Here is a 24,464-nt window from a genome sequence, read left to right as displayed (position 1 = left end):
ACAAATGAGAGAACAACCCCTTTAGAATGCGCTGGCACTACAGGTGCAACAGCGCGTTTTTATCTAGCAGAAGGGAAACGAGTGTTTGCAGTCCCTTCTGCAATACAAAAGTGCCCTGGCTGAGGAGAAAGCAGGCACACACACCTCTTGTGCGCAGGGCATTTGGATAATACAGAAAAGGAAAAGAGCTGTTCTTCAGTCGCTCTGGTGTAAATTGCCAATGATAATATTGTGTGGCCAGATGATACAAGGGCGTAGCCTCTCATTACACCAGTTCAATTGAACTTGGCAGAAGGCTTTCTTCGAGGCGTGAGGTGCCCGGCTCTTTTCTAACAAGGTCTTGACAGATTTACTCAGATGTCTGACCATGTCACTAACTAATCCATGGTTTTAAATACCAGTGAGGATTTCACAAGGTGGGCCCTCAAGAGTGAATTTCAGCTCACTACAATTGGAAATCCCTTACTGAGCCATTAACTACTCAAGCTCCAGTGTGTTATCTGGGATGCCCTTTTGGCACCAGTATTAGGTTGCCCCCCCTCCCCCTTCATCCTGAGGAAGACTCGCAGCGGAGGTAGAAGTCACCCTCTAAGCATAAGCAGAGTCGAAACGTCAACGCACCCCACCCACTTAGGGCCTGTATCACATCCCATCCCCTTCGCTTGATGTTGCATTTATGCATTTTACAAAAAATATATAAAAAATGTTGTAAATAATCTGTTTGGGAAAGCCCTTCCTGTACTGGTCTCTTTACCAGTCCATTGCCAAATCATAAAAAACGTACAATCTCTAAATATCTGTAACTATTCACTTTTCTTACCCTTCCACTAGCACACCCATTCTTCCCCCTTTTCTCCTTGAGCAACCTTAGTATCAAATCAATTTTGATCTGTTTTGAGTATATGAAATTAAATATACTAAAGTTAAACATTTCTTGGCATTCTTTGGTTGACATTGACTGTATGTTTTGAACTATGCTATCTTAGATAGCAAGGTATGTTGGTGCGTTTAATTTGGTTATTTATTTCTAGTGTTTGACTTATTAAGCTACACATATATGATAAATTACAATTCATTTCTGCTTTAAAGCAGTCACGGACCACTTGTTTCATTACCGCATTGTACCCGGGTCCGGTGGCGATTATTGGGTTACCCCATTATTTTGTAATGGCTAGTTAAGCTGCATCAGGTAAAAGGTCATCGTGTTTGGTACACTTTTCGTGAGTTCGGACCAATGTCTGCTACTTCTGCTATTTTTTTTAGGCACAGTGAGATTAAGTAATGTGCCCACAATCCCTTCCACCTCATCCTTCACATGCTCTCCTCCACTTCCCTTCCCCTTGTTTTCATCCACTTTCCGCTCCTTCCTCTCTACTCTTTCTCTCTTCGATTTGGCTCCACATTATCTATCTCCTTACCCTCCACCCCATCCCTCCCCTTAGCTTCCACCCTGTCCCTTCTTTTGGATGCTGCCTTGTCACTTCCCTTGCTCTCCATCCCGTCTGCCCGCATGTTCTCTACCCATACCCCCCTTTACTGCCCACCATGGCCTTCCCTTGGTCTCCCCCTCAGCCCTCCTACTGGTATAAAAGTGAACCCAGCATGTGCACCTGTTCTCCACTTCACCCCTCCAGTAGTCTGCCCTCCCTTTTGCTGGCCACTGATGCCCTGTGGCCCCTATCAGGGAAGTGCGCATTTGACATTACTAGGTGGGTGGGAGGGAGGCAATTACTCGCAAGAATCACAAGACTATGACACGTGTGATGTCACGTGCTTTTTTGAGGCAGCCAGTGAATAGCTCTGACCCCGGTCCAGCTCTGGCCCCGGTGAGCAGCCAGCCATTCACTGAGCACAAAGACGAACAGGGGGAGGTGTGGTGAGTCGGTGGTGGTGAGGCAGCGAGGCGGTGCAAGTGGTGGCTCCAGCCCCCGGTGTGTGGCCCGCGGCATCCGACAACCCAGACAGGATTGAGAGTCGCCTGGAAGACTCAGCGTGTGGCGCGAATGTGACTGAGGCCGAGACCTCACCTGTGGTGTTTCTTAGCCCTGACGGTAATGGTGAAAGGGGGGGGGGGTCGTGGTTGCTTCTGCCCCCACTCACCTGACCTTCTCTCTCCTGTTTCAACTGACCTGTTGGAGATCTCTACGCACCGTGCCCTGACTGCTTACCTGCTGTTCCGACCCTAGAAAAAATCCTCTAATTAACAGCGCAATTCAAGAAAAAGGGAAGTAGGAGGTCGACTGCCAGACTTTCCCCAGTTTTGGAGTTGCATTGTTGAGGTTGCTATTTAAAGAGTGGTGTTTCAGTGGTGTTTCAGACAATAACTCTCATTTATTTATTAGCAGTTTCTAGAGGTAGCGTGCGGGGGGGGCGTGTTTTTGGCGCCGCCTGACGGTGAAGCTCCGTCATACCGGAACCTACCGTGTTCTTTAAATGAGTTTACCGCAATTTCGTGGCACCGGACATCGCGTCTACTGACGGCGGAACACCCCATGAGCATGGTGAGCCGTTTGTAGACTTGAAGAGCGATTCGCTTACTTTAATTTTCGCGCCATTTTAAGCAGAGCGGCCGCCATTTTACCTCAAAATGCTTTGCTAGCCTCTCTGCAAGTCAGATCAACAGAGAAGCTACTCTACAGTTGTCCTGTATATTATGGCTCCCTGAATGACTTTCCATGCTATGGTCTGTGATTTCATGCCTCCACAGTGTCATTTTAACGGATTTCACTTTTCTGGCTTAATTTCAATGGAGTTTTTTCTTTCAGCGGATTTCCACATGCTTTTCTAGGAACCAGGCTCCTCCTCTGCTTAATTAATTAATAATGCAGGACTGTTTTTTCTTGGATATTGCTTATTCATGCCACTGCCACAGATTGTGATAATATTTTGCAACTACTGAGGATTTTTTATTTTTTATTGTCACAGTTCTCTTCCCTTTTCGCATATAACGAGCATCGTTTTATCTGATTGATAAACGTTTATGGGAACGTTACACAAGCCAAAAAATGTATTTATACCTAAAGGTCACACAATAACGACGCCTGCGCCTTCTACTTTAACTGCAGCTTCATTCCCTGCAGAAGACATGGCTGGAGTGGCTTCTACTCGCGCTCCTTCGTCGCAATCTACACCACAAAAATCTTCTCCACCCATCTCAACTTCTAAGCAATTAAAGCAAGATGCTCACTCTCCCGACTAGGCACCATCCTCCATCTCCTTGGAACTGCTGTTGGAGGAAATTCGTGCTTTGCGTTCGTTTGTGGAAGAAACAAATAGCAAAATGCAACTTCAGGAGGAAAATTGGTCTTCAATGGAAGATAGAGTTTCAACAATGGAGCAACAACTTTCAACTGTCCAAGGTGACTCTCAAAGGCTTTCCTCTCTGGAGAAAGAGGTCCGTAGACTTCACCAACATACTGAAGACTTGGAAAACCGCAACAGGAGGAATAACTTATGCATTTATGGTCTGCCTGAAGCTTTAGAAGGTGAAGACCCTCTAGCCTTTTTCTCTTCATTTCTTCCGAAACTATTAGACATGCCTCCCTCAACGTCCCTCAATATCCAGAGAGCTCATAGGCTTGGTCCTCGCCCTTCACTTTCTTCATCCTCAAATAGACCCAGAGGAGTCATCATTCTCCTTATGAAGTTTACTGACTTGCTCTCAGTTCTTTCTGCAGCTAGAGCTAAACAACAAATTTCCTGGCTTGGTCAGAGGGTTTTTCTATCTCAAGATGTCTCCAATGCTACAGCAGCCAGGCGGAAAGAGTTTATTAATCTACGACCACCACTTCGCTCTCTTGGAGCTTGCTATGGCCTTTTTCACCCCTGCATATTTAAGGTGACTTTCCAAAACCGAACTTTGTCCTTCGAAGATCCTGCGGAACTTAAGAAATTCATCCGTTCTCATACTACTAGTGATATGGAAACTGCTGGTCCTTCCAATGGTTGACAAGTTTTCTCCCTATTTGCATGAATTTCCACTTTATTTTCCCAATACTGTGAATGTATAATTTCAGTGCTTTTATATTTGTTCCTTTTTTCCTTTTTCCTTTTCTTACGGTTATTAATATAGTAACTTGTTTGTACTTTTTCTCGTACATATTCTGGTTTTCCTTAGTACTTCTCATAGTTAATTACCTTTATACTCCTTTGTATTTTTCTGCAATTTTTCATTATTTTGATTTCTTAAAATGTTTTCATTTGCATTAATTTATGTTTTATAACTATAGTCCATACTCGTTTTATGTGTTCCTTAGTTTTGTCAATTGTGTATTTATTATCTTCTCAACACTTATGGTATTTACTTAATCCCTTTTTTATATTCTAACAGGTTTCGACTATTGTGTTTAGCCTGTTTGGTCCGTATCAATATCCCCTTTGTTCCGGTGTGTTCCGGACTTCCTTGTTCGGGCATCTCATCTCCCGTACGTCGTCATTGCCCCAGTGTTTTCTTGTTTCTCTCCCCTTCAGGTATGTTTTTTCAGTCGTCCGTTTTGGATATGTACTGTTTCTCCCTGCTCTTTCTCATTTCTTTCTAACTCCCCTTTTTCTCTCCTGGTTTTCTTTCCCTTTTCTCCACTTGGTTCTTCTTTCACTTTCTTATTTTTGCATAGTTTGTCTTATTTGTATCTTTAATGTTTTTACATTCAGAGTTATCTCTTGGAATGTGAAAGGTTTTATAAGTCCCATTAAAAGACAGAGAATTCTCTCCCATCTTGCCTCTTATAACCCAGATTTAGTTCTCCTACAAGAGACCCATCCTACAGAAACCAAAGCGTTAAAATTAAAAAGGGGTTGGGTGGGTACAGTTTTATTCTCTCCTTCAGTTAATAAAAAAAATGGTGTCATAATTTTATGTGATAAGAAATTGAATTGTAAAGTTATATCGCAAGAGTCTGACTCAGAAGGTAGATGGTTGTTAGCTAAGTTGTTAATTAATACTGTTTCTCTAACTGTTTTTAATATTTATGGCCCCCACACATCCTGATTCTTCCTTTTGGCCTTTGATTACGCAGAAATGTATCCAATTTCAAGATGATCTCTTCATATTAGAAGACGATTGCAATCAAGTTGTAGATCCATTTATTGACCGTCAATCTCAAGTTTGCTTTGTTCCTCGCAGATCTCATAAACACTTTCTCAACACTATTTCCCAAATGCATCTTGTAGACTCTTGGAGGCTCTCTCATCCTGACACTCTGGATTTTTCCTTTTTTTCCCCTCCTCATGCCTCTCTCTCTCTCGCCTAGATTATATCTTTCTCTCTCAATCCTTATCTCAAAATCTTCTGTCCTCTTCTATTAAACCCATAGTTATCTCCGACCATGCCCCAGTTGTAACAGATCTTGATTTGCTCCCTCCGCATCCCAGGTCCTCTCGTTGGCGCTTCAACAATTCCCTTCTTTTGGACCCCCTTTTTTTTTCTTCTTTTCATACCTTTGCAAAATGAATTTTTTGACCTTAATAGTGACCCCAATTCCCTGCCCCCACATCAAATGGGACTCTTTTAAGGCTACTGCTAGAGGCTTTATTATAGACTTTGTTTTAAAGAAAAAAAAAAAAGAAACGTTTTCTTTAACAGCGCAAGGCTACCTTGGCACATATTAAGCTCTTAGAGCATAAATTCTATACCTCCTCGATGGATTCGATATCGCCAGAATTTATACGTTCTAAACTAGCTTTTAACAAAACTACCACAGATAATGCTTCCTCAGTACTCCTTCGTAGTAGTGCTCGTTATAATGGTGGTTGTAATAAAGCAGGCAAGCTCCTGGCGAATTATCTTAAAACATGCAAAGATCGCACTCTAATTGACTCTATTTATTCTCCAAATGGTTCTCTCTTACATAAAGATCAAGAAATACTTAATGAATTTAAACTTTTTTACCAAGATCTTTATACTCCAGAAGCTCCTCCTTCCCCTTCTCTCATTACAGCCTATCTCAATAGGCTTCCATCTTCCTCTAATTCTCATCTTTATCTTTATGATCTTGAGATTGATCAATCCCTTAATGAATTATCCACTGCCTTAAGTACCTTAACTAAAGGGAAGACTCCCGGTCCGGATGGTTTTTCTGTTGAATTTTATCTGCACTTTTTTAAATTATTACTCCCGAAACTCTTAACTCTTTTCCATTCTTTTTTTTTTTAACTGGTAAAACAGAAGGTACTTTTCAGGAAGCCACAATCTGTCTCATACATAAAGAGGGTCGAGACCCCATGTATTGTAAGAATTATCGTCCGATCTCCTTGGTTAATGTTGATTATAAATTATTTGCTAAAACACTTGCTTTATGTTTAGACCCTCTTATTATGCCCCATTTAATTGGTAAGGAGCAATGTGGTTTTCGTTAAGGGAAGGCTTACTTCTGATAACTCTCGTCTTTTCCTCAATGTTTTAAATAAAATTCCCTCCCTTTCATCTTCTTTAGTGGCCATATCTGTTGATGCTGAGAAAGCTTTTGACAGAGTAGATTGGTCCTTCTTATTTGCTTCATTGCAATGGCATGGTTTTGGTCCCAAATTGATTTCACTTATCTCTTTGCTGTACTCTGCTCCCAGAGCTTCGGTATTAGTCAATGGCCATGTTTCATCTTATTTCCCTCTTCAACGAGGAGTTCGCCAGGGTTGCCCTCTATATCCTCTCCTCTTTATTCTAGCTCTTGAACCCTTCCTATCTTCTATTCGTAATAATGTCTCTATTTCTGGATTTTCTTATGGTGACCACAACTAAAACTTCATTTCTGCACCTGAAACTTCTATTCCGCCTTTATTACATGAATGTGATTCTTTTTCATTGGTATCTGATTATAAAATCAATTCAGACAAAACATAAATTCTCCCCCTTACAAAATGTTGTCTTCCCCACTCCTTTTCCTCTACTGGATTTGCCTGGAATAGTTCAAAAATTAAGCATTTAGGTATATGGTTTTCTAATTCCATTACTTCTTCAATTAAATTAAATATGTCCGCAATTTTATCCCGAATTGATAAGTTACTTTCCTCTTGGAACCCCCTTTTTCTCTCTTGGTGGGGCCGGTTAGATTCAATTAAAATGATGATTACCCCTATCTTAATTTATATATTCTCCATGCTACCCATTCATACTCCTGCCTTTTACTTTGGGCGTATTGATTCTTGCCTCTCTAAGTTTCTCTGGAAGAATAAGAAACCTAGAATTGTCTTATCTTCTCATCGTAAGGCAAAATCCAATGGCGGGGTGAACTTTCCTGACTTTCGTCTCTATCACAAGTCATTTTCTCTTCGACAAGCCTTGAAATGGCTCTTATCCGTTCCTTCCCCCTTCACTCCCCTCTGGCTATCCATTGAACAAAGGTTATTATTGTCCTTTTCCTTCAAAGAAGTTATAACTTTCTCCGCCAAAACTCCGCTTGCCTCTCTCCCCTTGTTTAAACACACTTCTTCACTTTTGAAACCCCTGGTACATCCCAATCCCAATCCCACATTTACGGAATCCTTTTTAGACTCTCCAATTTGGCATTATTCCCTTATTCTCCTTAATAACAGACCCATTTTCTGGAAAACGTGGAGACTAAAAGGCATTATTTTGGTCAAACATATTTTCAATGGGCTTTCTCCTTGTTCTTTCCCCCAATTTCAATCCTAATTCCATTGTCCCCGCTCCTTCTGTCAGAAATTCACTACTCTCATGACGGTTATTCTCGATACTTACTATTCTCTTCCTCCTTTGCCTCCTCTTCCTGGCTTCCAACATTCTCTTTTTAAAATACTTCTCCCTTTACCCAGAGCCTCCCTAACTTACAAATACTTCCTGGCCCCTAATCCAGATCGTATTAAATCCAAATTGGAACTATCTTGGGAATCGGACCTGGGATGCGATTTGGACTATCACCTTCTGGGATAAACTTTGGCCCAGATCTCTAAAAATGTCTTGCCCTGCCTCTCTCACCCAATCTATATTTTTCCTTTATCATAGACTATACCTTACCCCTGATTCTATAGCTCGTTTTTCTCCTTCTACTGATTCTAACTGCTGGACCTGTGGTTCTTCTAATGCTAATCTTATGCATCTTCTTTTTCTCTGTCCTTCAGTTTCTACTTTTTGGGGGCAAGTTTGGTCATATATTTCTCGCATGTTTAATATTTCCATCCCTTATTCTATACCCCTTCTCTTTTCGGGCAGCCTCTCTGATTCCTTAGATTTACCCTCCCATAGCCATGGTCTATTTGATCTCATGCTTGCCTTAGCTTTCCAACATATCTCTCACAATTGGAAAACTCTTACAAAACTCTCTATACAACACTGGTGGAACAGTCTTTGCCAATTTCACAGACTTGACATTGCTTTTGCCTCCTCCTGTAAACCAATGCTTAATAGAGATCTCTTTTGGTTACCCCATACTAATTATTTATATCAGCTTGTTTTAACAAAATAATAATTGTCGAAATTCTGAAAATTTTAAATCTCCTTGATTGCTTGTTCTCTCTGTGCCTCTTTGTATTTTTTACCCATGTGGGTTTACTGTATGGAATTAATGAATTAATAATTCATTCGCATTCCTATGTCTATGTCTATGTCTATGTATTGGTTTTTGTAAGGCGCGCATATCACCCAAAGGTCTCATAGCGCCGACAGATGTTCAGATGGTAAGGTAGGAGACAAGCAGAGTTAAAATAGCCATGTCTTTAAAAGTTTGCGGAATTTCTGATGGCTGGGTTCAAGTTTTATGTGCAAAGGTAGAGTATTCCAGCTTTCTGGGGCAATTTGGAGAAGGATCTATCTCCATTTCTGACGGTTCGTACTTTGGGGACCGCTAGGAGGTGAAGACTGGACGATCTAAGTGTTCTAGCAGAAATTGCCCTCAAACTGCTTGTCATTGGGCATTCGATTTTGGCTCCCACTATAGGGGTACATTCTCCTAAGGCATTTTTAGGCTTTTTAAAAGGCATTTTAAGGCACATCTGGGCACATTGGATATCACCAGATAACTAGACAACTAGAAGGGAGTTGATGTCATATGCAGAGTCGCAGGAGAAAGGAGTGGAAGAGAGGGTCTCCCGGGCATCTGAGTTCAGGCATTCTTAAAAGATGCCATCTAGGTTTCTGCGCCCAGGCCATTCAATCTCCACTTCTGGTCCTACTGGTATCCCACTAGTTCTCCTAATCTTTTAAAAACTCAAAAAACTATTCAGTGAAAGAAGCCTCAGTCCCATTGGTCTCTCCCGCAGTCTCATCCCTCCGTGCTGTCCCTATTTTCAGAGAGGGGGAGCGGGGCGTGGAAAAAGGGACTGAAGATGTTGTCCGGTGCAAATAATGATGAAGATGTAAAATTAGTTACAGTTTCGTCCCAGGGCACCGCTTTGCATCAAGCTAGTCGGTTTGCTCACAGCCCAGCTCTGGCTGATCCTTTATGCAAGTCCAATAAATTGGGTTGTCTAGCGGAAATAATGGAAGAAATTGACATTGAGGCTGCTCCCAAGGAAAACACTGCTGGCACTGTTGGCATTAAGTTGGATACTGAGTTCAGGTCCCAATATTCTCGTGGCCCCATCTGGTGGCCAAGATGTTGCCCTTGGGTCAGTAATGTTGCCATCTAAGGAGACTTTTGGAGTAATTCATGAAGGGTTCCGCATCAATTTGAGTGACGGTGACCCCGGTGCATTGGAGGACTGTTCCATGATGGATATCACCTATCTTATAGAGAAAATTCGGGTTAGTGAGGCTAACTGAAAATCATCGATTCCCTCGGTCTTGGGTCTTGAGCCCGCTTCTGGATCGTTTACCTAGTGGGCCATCATTACTGACTTTGTGTAGAAGTACGCCATCTTCAAGGGTTTCTTTAATGGGCTCAATGAACTCTTTAAACTGTGATTTATCTGTGCCAACAGGGCATCAAGTAGTGTGCAGTCATTTAAAATGGAAGTGGAGGGGGAAGGTGGAGGAAGGGGCCACTCCGATATTTCATTATGTGTGGAGAAGGTTTTATCATCAATTCTTGGCTCCGCTTGATAGATCAGTTACTAATTCTGATCATGTGTTGAATATGTTGTCCCCAATTGTAATGGGGGTGCAGAACCTCATTTCTCTTGGTTTATGTCCAAGGAAGGAAGAAAGGGGCATTGAAATTAAATCTCAGGCCTCCCAGACTAACATAGAGGCAGAAAATGGGGTGGAAGAAATTGGAAATCAGGTAGGTGATCATGGCAGACCTGGGGCCACTCTGATTGGGCAATCCAATGGCAATTCAGAGGCCACCAAGGAGATTGACAACATGCCCAGTTCTTCCTTTTCAAACCATTTATCTGAAGAATGGTGTTATGTAGCCCAAAGTGCAAATGTAACTGTAATAGAGGATCCTCTTCCTGTTTTTCAGATATTTTTTTTAAAAAAGGGTTCCCATTACCCCTGGGGTTGTGGTCTTGCAAGATGTCCCTTCTATAATTTACCAAGGGCTCACCATGATGGCGATTCTCCAGTCAAGGCCCCCCCCCCAGGGTCGTAATAGGGTAAAACAGCAGAAGGGGAAAAAAGAAAACTCCACGTATCATGAAATGCATATCTAAAAAACTCAGATTTTCTAATGTACAGAAGAGTCCGCTCCCATTATTCAACTCTGAAAAGTAGAAGGGCCATCTTTCATCTAGGTCGGGAGCTTGAGTCCCCAGACGTAACCAGTAGGCCCGCTCCTCCTAATATACTAGAAGTACCAGTCCTAGATTGCCATTGGTTGGAGAAGGGGCTCACAGATATGTGAGAAACTGTCCATAATGATTGGGGAGTACGAACAGGGTATAGTGAAGGATGATGCTGGGGATGGGATTGTCAAATCAGGGAGAACTGATGAAGAAGGTTGTGGAGTCCTCCAAAAGGCTGAGTGGGTCCTTTAAAAGACCTCCCGCAGCTCCCCTCATGGAGAATGTTCTTTGTTATGATCCAAAATTAGTAAGCACTCTTAATGAGGAGGCCCCTCCTTTTATTCCATTAGCACAGCCACTTAATTCAGGGGCTGTGCCAATGTATAGTAATCCCATCAAAGGACTTGGTTTTGGCCATGTTTCTAATACCTTGAATTTTGCTTCCTTGTTTGAAAGTGAACTGGACCCTCCGAATCGGAGTTTAATCCTGTAGCTCCTATTAGAGATAGCGGCCTTGTGCCGTGTGTCAAGTAGAGATATTGATCAGGTGTATCTGGATCCCCTTGCTTCACTTCCAAGTTCTGGGGTTACATTTAGTTCTAGGATTGTTGTAATGTTAATCCTGGCTAATGTGAACCATTTCTGGAAAAAAGGTATTGATGTTTTTCCGTTTGAAATAACCATAGACCCTAAGCCTAAAAGTTTTAGATTGGGCACCCAGGAGCCCACTCAAGATTCATGTAGTAGCCGGAGGGTTGCAAACCTGAAGCATATCACAATCTCAATTGGTAGAGATCAGGGGAGGAGAGTGATAAACATTGTGGGATATGAGTACCAGCAGGCCAGGGAATCTGTGAAGGGAGATGAGTTATCCCCATGGAGTTGGGAAGCAGGCACGTTGAATGCTTCGAAAAATATAAAACTTCCAATTTTGCATAGGTAGCCCCTTGGGTAAAATCCTTTCCTGTAACATGGCGGGCGTGGGACAGTCTAAATCCAAGCTAAACTTTTAAATTTATTTGTGCCCATTGATACTTTGCTTACTGGAAACTTGGATATGCTCTGATTTTACATATGAGAATTATATTGTTTTTTCTTGTGCAGCAAAACACACGGTACATGGTCATGCCAGTGGAGGTATAGCCATTTTACTTAGTAGTGGCATAAATTGGAATCCTAAGGTGTTTGTCCATCCTTCAAAACTTTGCATCTGCTTAACGTTAGCCCTGTGTAATGTAATAGGAAGACCTTATACATCCCTTCTTTTGGTAAAAGTGAATATCCTCTCTGGGAGGTCGTTTGATTCTTTAGTTGAGTTTACATTTTCTTTTGTACACAAAATTAGTGTCGAGAGTTTTATTAAGGGTGCAAGGTTCTTTGGGGTGATGGGCCCAGATGAACTCCTGATATCTGTTATTAAACAAGGGGTATCTGTATGGGCTCTTTTCTTGTGCCCGGTGTTCAATAGTTATTTGCATGAGGTTATACAGTTTTCCTGGAAAGCAAGTGTTGTTGTGCCTTATATAAAATGGGTCCTAAATACTCTACTTCTAGTTTCAGGCAGATTGCATTATTGGACGCGATTGGTAAACTGATCGCCAAGCGTATTCTCTTTCACCTTCAGGATTGGACATTTGGTAATAACCTTGTTCCCGTAGAGCAGGCTGGTTTTCGTAAGAACTGTGGAACCTTAGATAATATCACAGCCCTCCAAACATTGATAGAAAAGTATTCTGTGGGTAAAGGAATGGCTTTATATTTTTCTTTTATTGATGTCTCCAAAGCGTTCAATAGGCTTGACCGTGGGACGCTGTGGAGGAGATTGGTTGCATTGGGGATCCCCATGCACTTGCATAGGTTGATTGTCCTGCCCTCATCAACTTGGACTCAGGTTCTGATAGAAGGGAACCAGGATCTGCCCAGCAAAGTAGAGACACATAATGGACTGAAGCAGCAGTGCTTAGTTGCGGCTTTTTTTTTTTTTTTACTCACTTTACATCCATGACTTAACTTGCACAGTTGGACAGCCTAAGGGGGACCCGCCTAAACTAGGAGCATTGAGCGTTGGCTGTCTACTCTACGCTGATGATGTTGTTATGTTGGATTTAAACCTGGTAGGACTACAGAGGCATCTTTCAGAGCTGGGAAATTATGCTGATGAACACTTTCTAAAAATAAACATCTCTAAGAGCAAAGTTATATTTTTTTAGGTCCCGGGGGTGCAGAGCTAGGAAGGGTTTTCACTGGTTCCTGGGGAATGACAAGCTGAAAGTGTTGAAGTTGTATCCACATCTAGGTAGAATTTTCTCTAGTTATTGCTTAAATAAGGATCACGTCAGTCAGTGTAGAAGTAAGGCATTATCTCAAGCTTCAGCCATTCACAGACTATATAAGTGTTGCGGGCAAAGGCATTTTGCCCAAGTTTTAGTGGTTGATAAGATTATGATTCTGACTTCATTGAGCTATGCTTGTGAGGTAATGGAAGAGTGGCATTGGCCCTTTTTGAGAAGGTCGAAGAGTGTATTTGGCACCAAATCCTGTAATTTGAATTTTTTGGCCGTACCTCTGGCGCTCCTGCTTGAATTTGGGCTCCTCTGTATGAACTTTGCTATGGCTGCTGTTTTAAGGTGGGGGAATAACTTACTGAATAGTGACTCTGGTTCCATCCGAGCTACATCGAAATATAAAATGAGTTACGTTTGAAGGAAAGAAGTGCGGTGTGCACAAATTATATGAAAGCTCTGGATATGTTTGAAATTCGTTCGAGTGAGGTGCCACTCCTTCCAAAGATTACCTTAAAAAATGTGATTTAAAAAATCAAATCGTATGTAGGATGGACCCTCCCCCACGGTGTGCGCAGAACTATTTTGTATTAAGGTTGAAACTGCTTCTGTTACGAATTATCACTGGATCTTGGGAGGGATTCTTTAGGGAGAAGAGACTTTGTGATCTTTGTGGGAATTGTGTTCAAGATTTAAATCATGTGATTTTTGTTTGTCCTCTCCTTCCTTCATTGTGGCGCCAATTGCTAAGACCATTATTTTTAAAGTACAACATAATTACGGTTGCGGAGGACCCGAAATGTCTCTTTGCACCACCATCAGAAATGGTTTGTGCGGTTGGCGGAGGCTGCCGCTCTCCCTTGTTGGGCGTGCGGCCCTGTTCAAAATGATGTCTCTTCCCCGCTTCCTCTACGCCCTCCAGAACACCTTGGACTGGGTACCGGCCAAATACTTCCGGGAGGTCGAAGGCCTCCAAAGGACGTTGCTGTGGGATGGGCGGCCGCGAATAGCTATTTCAAAGCTGACGCTCCCATGGTACGATGGGGGCATTGCGCTCCCAGACATCCGACGGTACTATTGGGCCACGCAGCTGAGCGCGATCAACCATGGGTTTTATGGCCCTGCCCTCAGCCCTGGGTATGCCATGGATAGGTGGCTGCTGCGCGGCGGCAACTACTACAGGGCGTTGTATTCGCGGTCCTTAGACTCGTCCCTCACGGGGCCCACAGGGGTGGCGGTGCGCGTATGGAAGATGGCGACTGACTCGTTGGGCTGGAAGGATAGGCTAACCCTCGCTACCCCATTGTTTGAATCGGAAAGATTGGGAAGACTCTGGCATACGAAGGGCTTTGAGAAGTGGGATCTGATAGGTATATCCAAGGTGGGAGATGTGCTGCATAAGGGGAGGGTGAAGTCCTTCGAGGAGTTGCAGACTGAGTTTGAGCTAGGGCCTTCAGAGTATTTCAGGTATATCCAGCTGCGTCACGCCCTCCGATCAGTCCTCGTGGAGGGTGAGAAGGTGCCAGAGTCCTCTCCCCTTGAGGACCGAGTCCTTGATGGTCATATGCCCGAGAGCACGATCTCCCTCATATATAAGAAGCTGATAAACGTCCGGGCAGACTTGCTATTGGGGCTGAGAGAACAGTGGACCAGGGATGGCCTTGAGTTGGATAATGAGGACTGGCAGTCAGCGGTTTCTTCGCCTAAGGAGGTTGCGATCCCGTCGCGTCTGAGGCTGGTGCAGCTTAAAATACTGCACCGGGTGTATGTGACGGGGCCAAGGCTGGTCCGCATGGGATTCTCGGAGGACGGCCTGTGCAGAAGGGGATGTGGTATGGTGGGTACCTTCCTGCACATCATTTGGGAATGTGGTGTCATTGTGGAGTTCTGGAGGAGAGTCCACGCAGTTATGGGGGAGGTGACGGGCATTGTGGTACAGCCGGAGGCGCGGTGCTGCCTCCTGAACGTCTGGGGGCCCACTGACCTCGATGAGGCGCAGACCCAATGGGTGACTCTGGGTAACATGGTAGCTAAAAGGGATATCGCGCGACTATGGGGCTCCTCGGGACCCCCTACACTGACCGCGTGGCAGGAGAACATGGATTGGAGCATGTTTAGGGAAAAGACGGTCTACTGCTCTAGAGGTCGCCCCCGGAAGTGGCATGCCATCTGGGGGCGGTGGAACCAATACAGGGGTGGAATATGTCATGCCCCGGACCTGGAACCTCCCGAGGAACAGCTTTCCCCCTGACCTACTTTCCAGCACAGTTTGGTTTTAGTAACTGTTCTGGGCCTCTGCTGTTCCCCTTCTTCCTCCGTACACAGTCTTGTACTTATTAGACGAGTGGGGTCCGGCCTCCCCTGGGGGCCTCCGCCATGGGTTTTCAATGTCCTTGCCTTGCTGGGGTTTGTTGTTAGTTTTTTCTGTGTTTACTTAAAATTGGACCTTTGCATTACTCTTTTAACTGCATTGGGGACACATCACTGTATCTAACTTGCAATGCTGCCGAACCTCCGGGCTGTCGGCTGAATAGCTGTGTCCTGAACTTTGAAATAAAGGTTTAAAAAAAAAAAAAAAAAAAAAAAAAAAAGAAATGGTTTGTGCAACTTGTTTTACATTTCTTAAACAATTTTTACTTTTTTTAGATATGTTTCAATGTATATGGCTTTGAATTGTGGAATATGGCACTTTAGGTCTTAAATATTTTTCACATTATATATAGAATTATCATATTAATATTACTTTGTAAAGCTGGACGCATTGCACAAATAGAAGTACTGTATTAGTGTTGTACTGTAAAACATCTTGCACAGTTATTTGTTGCATTTATTAGGCTTGCATAGTGTTGAATTATACTGTTTAATTGATTTGATAGAGCATTTCTGCTATTTCAATTCATGGGACCTTTTTTTCTGAAGTCGAGTATAGTTGTACGCTTATTGGTTTCCTCTTGTAATTTATCATTTTGTATATTTCATACTGCATGATTTTTTTTTTTATCTTTCTTGTATTTTATATGGACCTCTTTGAGTTCTAAATCATAATAAACGTTTGACCTTGACTTTGACACTACTAGGCTTCTGTCCTTCCACATTCCGTCCCTTGCCAAGGGAACACTTCCTGCCAGCAGTTCCCAGCCAAGCACTGTGTATAAAAGCGCTCCTAGTTCAGGGCCTCCTGAAGGATGTGCAAGTGCACGGCTCCGGAAGGGAGGGCGGGAGCAAGCTGTACACTGCCAGAGGAGAAGAATCCTTGTGGCTGCTTGGCTATGAAACCCAAGGAATTAGTCTTGAATCCTCACTTCTATGTTTCATTAAACTGTGTGATTCTGAGCAAATCACCTAATGCATCCAAATGGTGCCACCAGTGTCTTTACACAAGTCATTTGAGTTAAAGAGCCTTACTCCACTCCTCACAGTGGATAGGGTATAACAAAAAAAAGAACAAAGGTAGAACACATTACGTGTGTTTAAGGACTGCTGTGTTTGTTTATTTGTGTAAAAAATATTAAACTTAGCACATTCTTTTTGAAAACTGCTGATTTCTTCTGATTGATTTTGCAACTGGTTTTGGTTTACATGCAAAAAATAACACTCCAAACCACACAATTCTACGCCACACAATTATACAACTAACAATTTCAATCCAACCCACATAATTCCACTCAAACCACATTTCCTGAGGGTAAAAGACATTGCCATTGACAACACTATTCAGTGCTTAATTTGTCAAATAAGAAGTGCCCGGGCACTGACCAGGAGGCCACTGCAGCTTTTACCACCCATTGCCCCTGACATCCCTGCCAATGACGGTACCAAACAATTATTTACTGTCTCTCTCACCTGCAAATTCGGCAGTTACGATTATTCTAGGTCCCCAAATCTAAAGAACTGGCTGGAGAGGCAGGTATTAGTATTTATTTTTGTATGTTGTATTCATAAACAAATATTGTTCTGCTCCTCTCTAAATTAGATGAGCAGCACCACCATGTGGCCGACTCATATGTGTGGTGCTGACAATTGAGCACCAGAAACTTCCGGCTCAAATTAAGAACTGATGCCAATAGCTCAAATTCAAAAAAAAATCGAGACCTATTGCATTTCTAATGCTTGTTTACGGTTTGTTACTGCCAGGTAAAACCTGGTGGTAAGCAACAGTAAATGTAAATGTAAAGGTTGTAGACTTGTAAAGCGCACAGCTGCCCCAGCAACGGGGCGTCCCGGCGCTGTAGACCGCTGGGGAACCCGTCCTGGCTATCCCTGTGAGATGGTCCCTTTTCTGGGTATCTCCAAGGTGAAACCAGGCATCCCCGGCGTCTGTGGGGGGCCGTTGTAGAGATGAGGCAAGCTTAATGCCCAGAGTTGCCGAGTGTGTTCCTGGTTAGAGTAGGTACCGAGGCGAGAATTATCGAGTCTGTTTTGACCCTGGTCCACGACCCTGCCGCGTCGGGAATTGAACCCTGGTCCCTGGCCGATTCTCTGCTTACGGGTCTGCCGCCTCTAACCAGTGAGCCACACCTCAATAAAATGTTTTTATTGCTCCTGCCGCCAAGGGAGAAGCCTCCCATGGCGAGGGGAGCATTACTTATTTTCTTTTCAAAAAGAAAATCCAGTTCTGGGATTTTCTTTTTTTTAAAGAAAAAAAATATATTGTTTGCTCTAGGGCTGCATTCTTCAGACGCAGCCCTGTAGCAAACTGTAAACAAGCATTTGCAATGCAACAGGTCTTGCATTTACGTGTTTCATAAATGCGACACCTATTGCATTGCAAATGATTGTTTGTTAAAACTCCATGCGGTGCTTTAACTCTAATGTCGTCCGCGCCCCTTTCTTTAGACGAGCTGTGTCTAAAGAAAGGGGCATGACTGCCATTAAAGTGATAGCGCGGTGTGAGGCGCTTTTACAAAAAAAAGCATTTGTTTGTCAAGTTGACAAACAAACGCTTTTTTTTTTTTAAAGCGCCTCATGCCGCGTATTCACTTTAATGGTGGCCACGCTCATTTCCTTAGACTTGGCTCGTTTATGGTAAGGGGCGTGGCTGCCATTAAAGTGTGAGTGCGGATTGGGGCAATTTAAAAGAAAAATAATTTAATAAATAGTAAAAAAAAAAACATGCAGCCCCGTTTGGTGCAGCAAAGAAAGCAAAGGCCCGGCCGCCACTATCCGCGTGGCGTGGCATGCTAGTAAAAATAAATAATAATAAAGCATTGTGAGAGAGTGTGTCCTGCTTGCAACTGCAGGCATGTTAAAACCATTAAATAAAATAGTGCTCGGAGGCCGTAATTAAAGCCCACTGAGCAACAACACATGTAAAAGGGGGAGTCCTCATGGGAGGTTACAAAATGAGACAAGGTGGTACTAAGGAGGGGATACTAATCCTATTCACCAATGAAAAGCCACAGTTTCCAAAGAACAATGACACAAACCAATGAAAAATATGGGCGAAGAGTGGGCGGAGCTTCAAGACCACACTTGAATACAGCATGCCTCGCAGAGAAGCGCATGTCTGTCCAGGCTCAACCTAAAAATGCACTGACAGGAACCGCTTTCACGGTGCTTCCTGCTAATGCTTTTATAAATGACCGCCTGCTCGGCGGTCATTTATAAATTAGGTGGGCAGCCTCTCCACCATGAAGATCAAATTATTTACTCCACCCCCATGGCGGAATGTCAGGCTGCCCAACTACATATAAATCAGGCCCTAAGTTACGTATCCCCATAGGATTGATAAATCCGAGATCGCCTTCTTTGGCCAACCGGCAGTTTGCAATTAGAATGTATTGTGGCTATAAGAGTTATCACCGCCCCACATAGAGCAAACATCCGTGAGAAACTTAGGTGTTTTTCTGGATATCGCCCTTTCCACAAAGACCCAGGTTCAAACTCTGGTTGGCACCTGTTTTGGTATTTTGCGTATGTTAAAAAAAATTCTTCCACTTATGACAATAGATACTAGGAAGATTGTGGTCCAGACCCTGGTGACGTCAAGACTGGACTACCCTAATATCCTGTATCTGGGCCTTCCCAGCTACATTATCCAGCGCCTGCAAGTAGTAAAAAACTCAGTGGCTAGGGCTATCCTTAGACCCAAACCAAGGTCTCGTATGTCCCCCCTTCTTAATTCTCTCCATTGGCTGTAATTGAAAGAAAGGATCAGATTCAAAGCCCTTGTTGTGTTTTTCAAGGCCCTTCATGGAAAGGGAGCAAGCTATCATGGCAAACGAGTAAACCACTACACTCCTGCTCGATCTTTAAGATCTTCTTCCTCGGACCTTGCCTGTACCCCCAAAGTACAGCTGGCCCGGATGGGAGGCAGGTCGTTTGGTTTTCTGGGTGCACAGGCATGGAACAGACTCCCTGCTACACTGAGAGCCATCTCAGAACTTTCAATTTTCAAGAAACAGTTGAAAACGTGGGTTTCTAAAACGTAACTGCGTATCTAGATCCCTGCGACAAGTCTTCTGTCAGCGCCAGGACCATCATTTTGAATAGCTGTCGCGTTATAACAAATACTTTTCATTCATTCATTGAATCATGTTTGACATACTAATAAAAAATATTTTTAACACATCTTGTTGGTGTATTGAAATATAGTTCCTTTGTCTCCAATTTGCATTACAGCTTACCTAAGTCCAAACCCTTTGATGTTACCCTGATTTTGCAACCAGGTGGGACAGCAGATGCCACAGTAAGCAAGCATGGGAGGAGCAGCAGGCGGAGTAATCGTTCCATGGTCACTGTTCTTCAGAATCGCTGTAAGAAAACACAAAGGGTCAGAAATGTAAGTCTACTTGGGGAGATCACTTCTACTGGATGGCATGACCACAAATCAAAAGGCAGTGTGGAAATCTATGCATACAGCCAGGCATGTGCAGCAATACACATGCAGGCTACAACACACACAGATAACAACAAGCATTAAAAATGCAACAGGTCTCGCCTTTGTTTAAGTTAAAGCATTTTTGTTTGTGAATTGGGTTGCTTTTCAGCTTTGCTTTTATTATTGTTTTTTAAACTTGTATGCACATAATATGCATATGTATGCATATATATATGCATATGTATGTATGCATTTATATAGATATGCAGATGTATATATATGTTTCTATATGTATGTGTATATATGTGTGTATATATATATACACATATAAAAATGGATATATATAGGTATATATTTATACATGGATGTACATATGTATATATTTTGGGTTTCGCTAACCCGTCACGGCCCGCCATCACTAAGCGGCTTGAGTTGAAAGCGAATTCGTTTGTTGGATATATATATATATATATATATATATATATACATTTATCTACATGTATCTGTATATATGTATGCACATATACATTGTAAAGCGCTTCTTAGCACATTGTAGGGCACCGAAGCACATTAACGGACAGGTAGCACACTGCACAATGGCTGTCGGAGTGCTGTATTTTTGTTATGATTCTAGCGTTTTGGTGTCGTGCACGAGTGTCCGCAGAGGGGCTATTTGGTCTTGCAGCGTGAGAGATGGGCACGCGAATTTGATCTGTGATTAATGAGCTTTCTTCTCCCTTACTTTACCCCTGAAAGGCAGAATCCCATATAGCGCCTGTTACTCCCCCGGCCTCCTGCAGTGCTTACTTAGTCTCCTGACTTCACACTGTCAGCATGCGCTTAGCGAGGCCTATGACCGCCCGTGGCGGTCCCTGCGTTTCCCGCCCGAGGCGGCTCCGTTAAAGAGCGAGGGGGGTTGGGGCGGGGGGTTGGGAAGGATGGCGAGATTCTGTGCCGATTGCCGCCCCGCGATGGCAGGTAAGAGAGGAGGAGACTGCCGCCACGAAAAATGCTGCCCCCTGGCGCGGACCGCTCCCCTTGCTTTTCCACTGATGCACCCCCCCACATTGCGTGTCAGCACTTGCGGTGGTGTAGCACCCTTCATGGAGCCTGGTAACACACGTGTGGGCTCCACTCGAGCCGAGTACGCTCAGCTTCACCCTGCGCAACCCGTGGGCAGTCATATTTAATAAATAATTGGACGACCTCTCCTCCGCGGGACCGTGAAAGAAGTACAGATGTGCACCTCGTGACAAAGGCAGGAATCAGTCTGATTGAGCAGCCTCCCGCAAATGGTGCGCGCGCATGCCAAGAGAGAGCTTGCGCATGACAAGCGAGAGCCCATGCTTTGTTCTCAGCTGAGGTAAACAAAGATGGCAGTGGGCTGTCCACATGCACATGCATTTTTTGTCCCTCCGTAGGCGTGCACATGTTAAATCATTTACAAAAAGCCCTTGCGCTGTCCACATGCGTGTGCATTTTTTGTCCCTCCGTACGCGAGCAGATGTTTAATCGATCACAAAAAGACCTCGCATGGCGAGGGCAGCGCTGTGCGCTGCTAACGCCAGGCGAGACCTAAAAATACAATCACAAATAACATATATAGGAATAAATGGATGGACTGATAGATGCACAAAGGGTTACTGGAGATTATATACATGCTGGAGTTTAGGCCCACACGCACACCAGCAAACCTATATGTACTGCAAACTTGCCAACTTGCACAACAATATCACCGTGTGAGGAGGGGCGTGGCCTTAAAAGGGGCAGGGCCTCGTGCCGAGAAGTACCTATGAGGCACTTTCGAACCCCACCCCGACGCCAACCCCCTCTCCCAAAAACAAAAAGGCTTGCTAAGGCTGGTGCCGATGTCCTGGGGTGTTTTCACACTCCTTAATACTTGTCGGCAGTTCAAAGTCCCAGAAAACGAGCTGGAAAACCTCTATGTACAGTAGTTTTCAGCTTGTTTTACCTACCACGGTGTGATATCTGCTCTTCACCGGGAGACCATGTGATGGGAGCCAATATCGAGGGTCACACATTGGCACCGTGTGAGTTGGCTGGTATGGTACTGCTCCATGGATATATACTGACAGAAAAAAAGGAGAACAAGGCACCAACTACTGAGGGCAATAGACAAACAAGCACCCTTTCACACAAACTAACAGCAGTTCTGGGAGTCCTACACTTGCAGGTACTAATGCACATTCAAACAGACATACAAGAAATAGACGCCCGCTGAGGAGCGGCTGGATGGAGGGCCACGCCTCTGTGTAGCCAGGTGACCGCTGCTCCGTCGACCCGCCCACCGGAATGGTGGAATCGGCATTTCTGCTGTCCGCGTTTCTGCTGCGTTTCTGCTGTTCGCGCTGTTGCTCCTAACGAGGAGGAAGAGAGGAGGAGAAGTCGTAAACATCCCGCCGCCTTGCCTGCTGCCTGTGCCTGTGCCGAGGTTGCCGAGGGTCGGAAGGAGGAAAGAATGGAACGGTGCGGTGCAGAGGGGTCCAGTGAGCGAGCCAGCATGCGGTTGACTGAATTATGAGACTGACTCGGAGATGCCGTAGACATCGAGCCTCTCAGGTGTTTCAGCTTCCGCATTTTCGCCGCGGAGGCGAACAGGAATCCAGTATCCGGTGTCTCGGTAAGCGGGTGAACAAGCCAGGGAGGCACCGTGCTCACTCTTTCCTGCGAATCGTGCAAGGGGAAGGACACTGTGCAAGTTTATCCCCGTCTTGACTTTCCCCACCCCGTATTACCTGAAAAAAGCCTCCCCTCGACGCTATGCCATACTGAAGTAACGTGGGTGTACTGGGGGTGAGACCGTTCTAGATTTAATTCAAATTAATGTGAACACCTGCTTTGAGGGTTTCCAGAAGGTGGGGTGGACGGAAATGTCACTGCCTTTGTTGCCGCTGGCGCTTTGGTCTGGGAGGATAGCGGCGATTGGTGTTCAGAGAAGGAGGAAAGAACGTAACGGCCCGGCATGGAGGAGTCCAGCGCCTAGAGAAGGAGGAGGAGAAGGAGGGAAAAAGGAATAAAGGGGGAAGAGCAGCAGAGGAATCTTTTTTCTTCTTTTTCTGAAAGGGAGGGGAAAAGGTTAAAGAAGAACTGTGGACTGAGAAGTTCTGAGGTAATTAACCACAAAGATAAAAGAGGGGAGCTTAAGATATGGGCAAACCACTGAAACAAGGAGGCACGGCCATAAAACTCGACACAGCAGCACGGTCTAAAACCAAAACTCGGCGAGCCTTGGCTAAAGAAAGTACACGACTAGCCACCAAGGGAATCCGAGAAATTAATATTAACACTCAAGGGCTTGACAGCACTTTGGAAAGCTCTGAAGAAGAACAATCCCCTGTCATATCCCCGGAAACCGAGGTGACAGGGATCGATGCAGATAATGTGATTCCAGATAGCCCAAGGGCTAACTCGAGTGGGGCCAAACAGTTTCCACTGTTTTTCAAAAAAATTATCCCTCCATCGCCCTTGATAGAGTCAACTCTAGATCTATCTAAAACTGGGCCAGTTGAACCAGTACCTCTCCCAGCTGCCCTAGGCTCCCCGAACGCAGAAAAAACTCGAATCAATAAGGATACTGTCCATCGAGTTATCCCAGAAGGCACAAAGGATGGAGATCATAGCCAGGCTAGCTATCAAAATCATGAATCTAATATCTTACCGGCAGTAGCTGATCTTCTAGAGCAGGAGTCAGTATTACAGAATGCAACCCTGCCTAACTCCCCGCAAGAAGCTATAACCGGGGGGACAACCATTACTACAGCTGAAAGGCAGAGCTATCCCGATCAGACGGATCAGTCTATCGATACAACCAGTACCCATCAATTGGATGTCAGGGACATGCTAAATTTAATATTAGATGAAGTTCGCGAAATTAAAAGAACCCAGAAACTGGAAATTGCGGCTTTACATGCACGTCTGGGGAAGATCGAGGAGGTAATGTCTGGATTCCCTGTCAAACTCCAGGAAGCTGAGGCTCGGATCTCAGTGCTGGAGGACCAAGTCAGTACGGTCTTGTGTGAGGTGAAGGAAGCGACAAAAAAGAGGAAACACTTGGAAAATAGACTGGAGGACATTGAGGGCCATTCACGAAGATCAAATCTAAGAATAGTGGGGGTTCCGGAAGGCATTGAAAATGCACAGACGCTACAATGGGTCAATACATTCATTAAGCAGACTGTGCTTCCTGAATTTGAAGGGGACCTCACAATCACCAGGGCTCATCGGGTCCCTGCATATCCTTTTCCGAACTCTACTATGCCGCGAACAATCCTGCTAAATTTTGCTGATTATCGAATCAAGGAGAAAATTTTGATGAAAGCTATTCAGCAGAGACAGTTTTCTATCAACGCAACCTCAAAATGTCGTATATTTGCAGACATGACTGCTTTAGCAGCACGAGGAAGGAAGGAATTTGTAAAACTCCTCCAGTTATTTAAATCTCATGGAGCCCAAGCCTCAATAGCTCAGCAATCCAAACTTAGAGTGCTAGTAAAGGGCAAACATTTTTATTTTTTCAGATCTGGAGGAGGCGCAGGCGTTATTGAAGGAGATCTCGCAGGGTTAATAATTTGAAGAAGCACATTTCGCTATAAAGGAAAGAAGGGAAGAGGTTGAAATAGGCAGGGGGTGCCAAGAAGAGAGGGTTAAAAGAGCGGCATGATGGCTCTGCTTAATTCTGTTTTCTTGTTTGTTCTCCTTTTTTTCTTTTTCGGTTTTTTTTTTTT

The 24,464-nt window shown here is 44.1% G+C and overlaps 1 protein-coding gene across 3 annotated transcripts in view; it reads right to left on the bottom strand.

The window, feature by feature from the left end:
* PLTP (phospholipid transfer protein) overlaps positions 1 to 24,464 on the bottom strand; it is a 215,076-nt gene that overhangs the window by 113,256 nt on the left and 77,356 nt on the right. For all 3 annotated transcript variants that reach the window (XM_085619372.1, XM_085619374.1, XM_085619373.1), the window contains exon 2: positions 19,526 to 19,652. In XM_085619372.1, coding sequence (XP_085475498.1) covers positions 19,526 to 19,631 — 106 coding nt within the window. In that variant the 5' untranslated portion in view covers positions 19,632 to 19,652. The remainder of the gene's footprint in view (positions 1 to 19,525; positions 19,653 to 24,464) is intronic.

The sequence above is a fragment of the Triturus cristatus genome, chromosome 7, assembly GCF_964204655.1.
Source record: "Triturus cristatus chromosome 7, aTriCri1.1, whole genome shotgun sequence".
Classification (NCBI taxonomy): domain Eukaryota; kingdom Metazoa; phylum Chordata; class Amphibia; order Caudata; family Salamandridae; genus Triturus; species Triturus cristatus.
This window is presented reverse-complemented; position numbering and strand designations above follow the sequence as displayed.